This window comes from Halichoeres trimaculatus, unplaced genomic scaffold (assembly GCF_033239565.1).
Source record: "Halichoeres trimaculatus isolate MK-OKI-2021-1 unplaced genomic scaffold, fHalTri1.1 fHalTri1_scaffold_16, whole genome shotgun sequence".
Taxonomy (NCBI): Eukaryota; Metazoa; Chordata; class Actinopteri; order Labriformes; family Labridae; genus Halichoeres; species Halichoeres trimaculatus.
The window spans coordinates 12,684,677-12,694,222 of NW_027437194.1; the positions used below are offsets into that span (position 1 = coordinate 12,684,677).

General features: G+C 40.0%; 1 protein-coding gene across 1 annotated transcript; it reads left to right on the forward strand.

The window, feature by feature from the left end:
• The first annotated feature begins 1,786 nt into the window (after positions 1 to 1,786).
• On the forward strand, positions 1,787 to 9,320 carry LOC141805773 (complement component C7-like). The gene is made up of 18 exons (XM_074690962.1): positions 1,787 to 1,792; positions 2,824 to 2,885; positions 3,003 to 3,078; positions 3,363 to 3,504; positions 3,748 to 3,892; positions 4,011 to 4,149; positions 4,789 to 4,917; positions 5,052 to 5,295; positions 5,703 to 5,816; positions 5,909 to 6,075; positions 6,449 to 6,677; positions 7,004 to 7,175; positions 7,299 to 7,386; positions 7,470 to 7,602; positions 7,792 to 7,983; positions 8,076 to 8,172; positions 8,839 to 9,014; positions 9,094 to 9,320. The coding sequence occupies exons 1-18, from the start codon at positions 1,787 to 1,789 to the stop codon at positions 9,270 to 9,272; spliced, it is 2,490 nt and encodes an 829-aa protein (XP_074547063.1). The 3' UTR covers positions 9,273 to 9,320.
• Positions 9,321 to 9,546: the final 226 nt, after the last annotated feature.

The following is a 9,546-nucleotide window of genomic DNA, read 5'->3' on the forward strand; positions in this document are numbered from 1 at the left end:
CACTGTTAAAGGAAAAAGGATACCACGAAGTGACTTTATTTTTTATTTCTAAGAAACAAAGATGCGTGGCAAAGACTGAAACTTCACACTTTAAATTGAGAAAACTGATGATAATAAATGTAATACAATATGCATTTGAAAAGTGAGGTGATCTTATAAATAAGAGCTGGTATGAAAATTGTGCTTTAAACATAATGAAACACCATGATTAGATGTTTGTTTAAATATGAAGTTGGTATCGTAGTATTAGTAGTGACATTTCTACCATGTTAACCAATTAAATTTTCAGTCCCATTAAATTGTCAAATGATGTGACCGCAAAGGTGTGACAGGATTGAAATAATTCACCTTCCTTGAACTTCTGCAGGTTTCCTGATTAAATGAGTTATTTGTTATGAAATATAATCTCAAAGTATATTTATTAAGCTCTATGAACCTTTTTTTAAAGCAAGAAGGCAAATCTGTAGAATCTCAGAGTTGAAGCAGTTTTAGGCAGAACTACAGAAATCCTCCACTGATTGCAATAGGGCCAAAAATGTGGAAAATGTAATTTTTAAAACTATGATTGTTAGAAATGTGAACACAAGAAGTAGTTTTAAGTGAACGTAAATAAAAATAATGAAAAATCTAAGCACAAAAACATTAGTAGTACACTGAGTCACCACTAGATGTCAGCCATAACTTTATAGAATCAATGGCTTTAGTTGGTTTCCTTCTCTTGAAATTGCCATCCCTGTTTTCTGAAACAAACTGCAGAGTGACCTGCAAGTGAAGGGATACTTTTAAAGACATCCACTCGTTACTTATATTCCTCATTCAGGGTCCCAGGGGGACTAGAGCCCATCCCAGCTCTATGGGCGAGAAGAGGGATACACACTATACCAGGCCCCAGTCAATCACAGGGCTTACATACTGAGACAAACAACTAGACACACACACACTTGATCCTATTAGCAGTTTAGAGTCATCAGTCAACCCAACAGGCATTCGACTGTAGGAGGAAGCTGGAGAACCAGGAGGCTCAAACATGCACAAGGAGAACATTCAGACTCTACACAGAAAGAAGAAAACATTATATTGACTGGGTTTGACAACAATGACATTTGCAGACAGAATAATAGACTAAACTGAATCAAATGGTAAGAAGTATATAAAAAAAAACAATGACACTCAAAAAGTGAATAAGTGAATTATATACAATTAATTACTTCTTTTTAAAATCTTGCATGTTCTTTAGTTGAATCTTCGCTGGGGCATCAGTTTTTTTAAAATGCTGTTTCCACAGGGGCAACAGATCCAAACACTTTGAGCGATCCCATTTTGGGATTTTTCCACCCTTTGTCCTCAACATGCAGACTCAGCTTCAAATGGCAGGACAAGCTCTTTGTTACACAACTGCTCCTGTTGCAATCCAATGAGAACGTTCTTCATTGTACGATTTCAACACACCACATGGCCCTCAGCAGCACTCAGAGCAAACATGATTATCACACTGAAATAAGATCACAGTGTTACTGGAAACGGGGAGAAAAAAAAAAAAGCAAATCTAAAAGAGAAAACATCGCTAGACTGACGTTGAAGAGCAGCTGAACACCAGTTCTCGTCATGATTTAGAAATCAAACAAGGCATTTACAGTCTGGTTCAGATTTCCTGGATGAGAGTTTCCCAAGAGAGGGAATTCCTGAAATGTGGGATGTGTTGAGAAATCTCCCATCCTGCTGATTATATGACCCTGTCTGTTTGAGAGCTAGATGAACTGGACAGCTGGCCTCTGAGGAGCACATCATGAAGGTACTAGCATTTCATTTTGAGATTTCATTTTACTTCTGTATCACTGGTTAAAACTGTTTGGCTCTGTTCAGACTCATTTTTATGCAAAGAAGAGTGTCATGTTTTCTTCTTTTACCCTTCAACTTTTCGTTAGTTTTGATTTATCATCTTGTAGTCCTGGCTTAACACCCAGGTATCAGTGGCTGGCAATGCACTTTGCAAAGAGGGTGAGGAGCCAGCAAAGAGATCAGCAGCAAGCACAACTGCTTCTTTTAAAAATATACCTGTCACCAGCAAAAAGAGCTGTCATAAGACTTGATTTCCAAAAGGTCTCTGAAAAACTTTTTTTTTTTTTTTCTAGAGCTAAAAATAATCCTTTAAATATTTTAGCTTGCTCTTTCATGACTTTAGACTCTTATCACCTTTGGGTAACAACCATTTGTGAGCAGATCTAAACTTCCTCTTCCATAACTAGACACACAGACCTTTGTAGACAAAATACAGGTTAAGTTTAACACCACACGTGTTAAAACCAACGTGTTAAAACAGGCTGCTTTAGAGTATCAACGAATGATGATACCTGAGATTCTTAAAGTGATTGAAACTTGTAAAAAGCTACTATATGGAGCAATCTCAAATTAAAGACCCCTGTAGATAAAGCTGTAAATCTTAGTTCTTTTCAGGTCTCATCCTGTAGATGCACCTCTTGCCGTCTTTCTACTGTCAAATGTATAAGGAAAAAGACTCTTTTACTTGTCTGTTTTATTGTTGTAAACAACCTCGCCAGTGATAGAAATGATGAGTGTTCAAGTGATACCTTGAAAAAAAAAACACCCTTATTCCTATTGCTATTGTTAACTTTCAGTAGGAAACAGAGATAATATCAGTCTATTTCATAGGCTGCTGAAAAATCATCATTCAGCTTACAGAATAAATTATCAGAAAACTAAAACTGTAGGGCTGTTATTTTATGCTGACCCAAGATAACAAATGACTAAATGAAAGGTACAAAGCCAGTTTCACTCATACACCTGTCTTTACTTTTTGCACAGTTGGATTTGGCTGAATGTCTTTCTTCTTTGGCACTGCTGTCAGTCCTCCTATCCCCAGTTTGGTAATTGCACACATACATTACATCTCACTGCTTTTTTTTTATCACTTTGTTGAATTACGTCTATTAATGTGGAACATGTGGATCTGCCTCATATTTTCCCCTTTCCATCTATTTCAGCTGTCAGCAGCCTGTAAACTGCAGATGGGGACCTTATGGAGAGTGGTCTGAGTGCGATGGCTGCTCAAGCACGAAGGTACAACAGAACACACTCACAGGCTGTTCTTAAATCATTTAAGGAGTGGTCAAGAAGTAACTCTGACTATTTCATAATCACAGCTAATCTCTGAAATACAATTTAAGGGGAGTATTGTGATCTTAAATTGGTTGTACACCATGTGGCAATAAAGCATAAGGTGGCTAAATAGACATTTAATTGATACACACAAAAAAAGAAAAGGAAACAAAGGAAGGAAAGGGAAAAAGTCCCACTCTACTGTTTTTGTATAGTTTCATGATTATTTTTGCTTTATTCTTCAGGTGAGGACTCGCCATATTGAAGCGTACGCCCAGTTTGGGGGTGTACCATGTTCAGGAGAGGCCTCCCAAACGCAGACATGTGTCTCACAGAAAGGATGTCTCCTAGAAACAGGCTGTGGAGACAGGTTCCGCTGCACCTCTGGTACAATGCAACAATGTTCAAATATTGCTTTCAAACCCTCCTTTTACCTTTGATTTTCATCATATATACCTTTTGGCTTAATTTCACTGGTTAGAGTCAGGAGTTTTTAATGGGGAAGGCTCTGCTTATGCTCACTTGGGTTCATTCTGCAGAACCAATAATAAATGTACATCTGAACATCTTTTCTAAATGAGTGCCTCCTGCTTTGTGAACTGACCATGCTTAATCTGATCCCTGCTGCAGGCCAGTGTATCAGGAGTTCTCTGGTGTGTAATGGAGACCAGGACTGTGAGGATGGTCTGGATGAGAGAAACTGTGAGGTGGACAGTAGCCACTACTCATGTGACATCAACAAAACGCCCCCAAACTCTGACGTCACAGGCAGAGGGTGAGCTCTACATCTGTGCAAGAAAACTGATATCTGAAATCTGCTTGTATAAAAAATGTAATAAAAACAGGTACAATCATCTGTCTGTCTAACGGATATGCTGGGTTGTGTTTTATAGGTTTGATGTGCTGACAGGCAAACTGCGAGGAGCTGTGATTAACACTCGCAGCTTTGGAGGACAGTGCAGGAAGGTGTTCAGTGGAGATCATCAAGTCTATTACAGGCTGCCCCAGAACATCCTCAGATACAACTTTGAGGTGAATGAATAAAAAAATTATTGCTTTTTGTTTGTTTGTTTGTTTGTTTGTTTGTTTGTTTGTTTGTTTGTTTGTTTTGCTTGTTTTTGTTTTTTTTAATATTCTGTTTTGCAAAATCCATATAAAAATATATTTTTGAGCTCACATCAACAATGTTAAGCAATCTGTGCCAACCTTAAAACAGCTGTTAGCCTTGGGTCTTCCTCAAAGTTGATTGGCATGCTGTTGGTATTCATTCATTGTTTGCACTCTAGTGTGAGTCTGTAAAGTCCATTTGAAACCTAGTGAATACTACACCTCTCAACTGAGTTGGCAGCATTTTGTAAGGACAATCAGAGTGGTGCATTTTTTTTCCATCACCACAACAGTTGAAAGCAGAGGGTGGTGTTCTCCGTCTCTACCCTGTTGAGCTATATGTCCTTCTTCATCTTGCCCATACTTCATTCTATTAAAATGACCTAAATATTATCTTACTTTTTTTGCCCTATTTGTTGAGTTTTAGTTGACTGGGTTCCATTCAGAGCATCTCTTTGATGTGTTTGACAAAGTACTTTTGAAAGTGTTGAGTACAAACTCAAAGCAACTTCAAAGCTTTCAACTGTCACCATCATATCACTTGCTTTGTTTTGTTTGCTGCAGGTAACAGTTAACAATGAAGAAAGTGATGAATCCTATGAGAGCTCCTGGTCTTACATGCAGCACATCCAGGCCAACGCTTTGATAGGACATGACCGACGTACTTTCCACAAAGAGCTCACAGACAACAAGGTGAGAACTGAAACCTGCACAAATCATGGCCATAAAGACTTGACACCCATGCACTCTGGCTTTGTAACTTTTCAATCAGATTTTTTGTTTGATTTTCAGCATTTCAGGATTAACTTTTCATTTCTACCCTCCAGGCTCACAGACTTCTAATACTAAAGAACAAAGTGGAGCTAGCCCAGTTTCAGAACTCTGCCCCTGAGTACCTGATCCTCTCAGAGGGCTTCTGGAAGGCTTTATCGGCTCTGCCGCTCACCTATGACTACTCTGCGTACCGTCAGCTGCTGCAGGCGTATGGCACTCACTACCTCTCAGAGGGCTCACTGGGAGGAGATTATCAGGCTCTATTGGAGTTAAGCAGCCAAGCGCTGGAATCAACCAGTAAGAACAGCTGATGTAATACACACTACAAAAAAGAAAAAAAGAAAACCGCACAAAGAATCTTAGGTGGATTGATTGCAGGATGTTCTAGTGGATTATTTGTAAGCATATGCACAGTGGATATGGTATAGAAACCTTCCATTTTAGAGTGAATCTGAAGTTTACAAGTAGAGGAGTCCAAAAGCTTATTGAACAAATCTTTAATCAGGAATAAATGGGATAACAAATTGCCAACATGTTCAAAATAATGAATAACAGGTATGAAACCAAATTAGCCACAATGAGGGTTTTTAAAGCCTTTAACACCAAAGAAAGGTTGCATATTTCACACATAGTGCCTCCCTCAACACTGAATCCTAAAACCAGCAACATGAGATTAAGGACTGTGTTTCTCTCATACTCTTCAGGTACAACAGATATAGACTACCAAAGGTGTTGGAGAAAAGTGAAACGTCGATTTTTCAGAAAGAAAGTCAAGACTGTCTGTGAAAAACTGACGAAGTCTTTTGCCTCCACTCATGGTGGGTAACAACTTTCTTTGGTGTATCAAGAGACAAATCTGAGACATAGATTTTTTTAGTTTATCCTAAGCTTCATTGCCTTGTGTCTGCAGGACACAAAGCAAACAAAATGCCCATTAAGGTAAACGTGTTTGGAGGAGATCCGGCGTTCATATCATCACTGAGTGTTCTGGATTTGGAGAATCCTGAAGCAAATGGGGAAATCTACGAGAACTGGGCTTCGTCTGTCAGAGACTTCCCTGAAGTTGTGAACCAGAAGGTATGACCAAAAGCTGTAGGGGACCCTTTTTTGGAGTCCCTTTGTCCCAATGATTCTTTTTTTAGACTTTTTGGGTCAGCCCTCTTTTGGGCAGCTGGCTGCTTCAGTTTATATATTTTAGACAGGAGGACTACTTTGTTTGACAAAAGAAGAGACAGAACCTCTTTTTGTTTTTGACCAGTGACAAGTTTGGCCAACTAGTTGTAGCTTGCTCAGTGGCTAACTTCACTGTGTTTAAGCTGAACTTTGTTGAAAATCACAGTCCTGCCAAAGGCTAAAAACAATCCAAAATAATGTCATAGACTACAATAAATATAATAATGATTATGTTCTGTATATGTACATGTATGATTAACTGAAATATGTTCTCCAGCTGCGTCCTCTGTATGAGCTGGTGAAGGAGGTGCAGTGTGCAGGTTTGAAGAAGCTCCACCTGAAAAGAGCCACAGAGGAGTACCTGGCCGAGGAGCATCCCTGTCACTGCCGGCCCTGTCAGAACAACGGGCAGCCGCTGCTGACTGGCTCTGAGTGTCGCTGCGTCTGCAAACCTGGGACATCAGGGCAGGCCTGTGAGAGGGGATCTGTGATTGGAGAACAACCAGGTGAGCAAAAAGAAATGCTAAACAAGATTTATTAAAGTTTAAAGAAGAGCTAAAAAAAAAAAGGCTTATTTAACTTTAGAACAAGCTGAGCAGACTGAAATATAAAAGATGTTTTAAGCAGGTGTAAAGACCTTCAAAGTTAGTCTAAAAGTTTTTAGATTAAACGGTCAACAAAACATCTGATACAAAGACATCTTTCTTTTTTTTCACCAGAGACTTCATGAAAAATGTCCAAGATAAATTGTTACTCCAGCTTCCTGCCAGCCTGAAACAAACAAACAAACAATCAAACCTAAAAAAAATCCCTGTCTCTTTTTTTGCTTCAGGGGTGATCCATGGTGGCTGGAGCTGCTGGTCTTCTTGGGGATCCTGCTCTGGAGGTCAAAGATCAAGAACTAGAAGCTGCAACAACCCCACCCCCAGCAGAGGAGGCCTTCACTGTGTTGGACTACACGTGGACCAGAAACCCTGTGAGGAGCAAGAACTCCAGTACTTAAAGTAAGGAACAGTGCACACACTAAAGACTGATGGCCGCCTTCGTTATAATGAGATATCAGACACTGTTAATATGCAGCGGCTGTTTCTGATTAGCCTTTCTCACTGTTTTAACTGGTTGTGCAGGACAATAGAGCCACAGTGCTTCAGTCTTTCTGTGACTCCACCAAAGACATGTGGACCACCCCCAAACCTCAGGAACGGATTTGTCCTGGTAAGACTCATTGATTGTAAACACGATTTAAAAAAAACCCTGCTGTTTCTGAGTTTATTTATCAATTTATTTTTTGTCATCAGAGTCCCAGAGATTTTTACCTGGTTGGAAATACAGTGCAATACTCCTGCATAGACGGTCATTACCTTAGTGGTGACGCTGTGGGAGAATGCACTGAAAACCAGACATGGAGAACAGGAGCGATGGTTTGCAAAAGTATGTCTTCATTATCTTCTATTTACTGTGCTTCAATCCAAAAGTGACACACAAGGGTCTTTTGGGTCAGTGGTTTCACAGATGAAATACCTCTCAACAGTTCAAAGCTTTTTCTTTTTATCATCTGGAACTTGTAATGCCATCACACATTCCTCATTTTCACTTGAAATCTTTTCCTCCTTGTCCCAGGTTCCTCGTGTTCTTTTCCACCACTCAACAGTGACATTATAGCCACGCCCACCAAAGCTGTCTATCAGATTGGAGACACAGTGTCCTTGTCCTGTCCTGTGGGTTCACTGCTGGATGGTGAGGTGTCAGAGATCATGTGCAGTCCTAGTCTGCTCTGGTCTCCCTCTCCAACCAGCACTCTCTGTAACGCAGGTAAAATAAAACTTCCCCATGACCCTCTCAATTGGTTATCTATTGATGTTATAGAAATTTTTATTTTAACAGTTCCTGTTTCATCACTTCAGTACCCACAGCTCCACCTCCCCCTGCTGGCCTGAAGTGTAAACTCTGGGAGACTCTTGGAAAAACTGAGTGTGTGTGTAAAATGCCATTTCAGTGCTCGTGAGTATCCTTTCGATCATTATGACTGGATTAAAAACAACAAGAAAAGCATTCAGAGAGCGCGGACCTCTACCAAGCATATTGTGATTGTCACACAACACTTTAGTCTTACTTTAATGTTATACTCCCTTTCAACCGACTGTCTGCTACAATTTGGTGTTAGTTGCAGGTTTGTACGATAATTTGTTACCTGACAGTGTTGAAAATTATGATGAGCCATATTTCATATTCTGGATCTAAGTATCCAGAATATAACCAGGATCTGGATCATACTTTTACATCTGTCAGAAATGAAGAAATCATGACCTTGTCTTGTATTGTTTTGCAAAGCAATGTGACCAGTTATCGTGGAGTTGTATACACATATGGTGAAAATGGCCCTATCACACAATGATAAAGAATCCTTTAAAAAAGTCCTGGATCCAAACCGTGATCAGTATCACCTCCAAAACGTTATCACTTCTTTCTTATCCCATTTCGAACATTTCCTGAAAATTTCATTAAGATCTGTATGTTACATTATGAGTTATGTTGTTCACAGACAAACAAACGGACAGACATACTCTCCCAAAAACATAACCTCCTTGGCGGAGGTAACAAAACAAAGAGAATTCTTGAGTACAATAAGCTTAATATATCACTTTCATGTATTTCCTTCTCTTTTAGGACCTCCCTGCAGCTGTGTGCCAGATTTGGAACAAGCCAGACCCGTTTACTTGGTGTCTGTCAGCTGGGAGCCCTGCAGTGTATAGGCCGGAGCTTCACGTTGGTCAGTGACAACAACTGTAATTGGCCAGAGGAGACGTCCTGCAACGACTGCAAACCTGGGACAATCTGTCAAGGTGAGGATGATGAAGAGTGAGACCTTCATCTTTCTTATGTATGGATGCATCAGGTAACATCATTGTTCTGATTTTACAGAATCATCAGGACGATGTGAGTGTCTGGACGTGTCTGACTGCTCCGAGGACTCCACCCCCTTGTGTGTCAGCTCAGGTGATGGGAGTGCTGCTGTGATGATGACTGAATGTGAGGTGGGGGCCAGGAGGTGTGCTGGGGAGAAGATCAGTGTGATCAGTATTGAGGCGTGTCCAGAGTAAAGAGAGCTGATGGGTGTCTCTCCTTCTCACTCACTGAAATTAGAGATAGGCGGAAAATACAAAAGCTCTGGTTTGCAATGTTTCAAAATTAAGTCATAAAGGTCAAATGTCACTTGGCTGATGACGTTTTAGGCTTCGGACATTACTGTTGCTTCAAGAACTCTTTACTCAGCTCACCAGTTTAGGCAGTCTGCATGTAAACTGTGTGGTTGTTAAAGGAAAAAAAAAAAAAACTGACATTTGACTTGTGCACTGTTAGGGCTGCCTCTGCCTC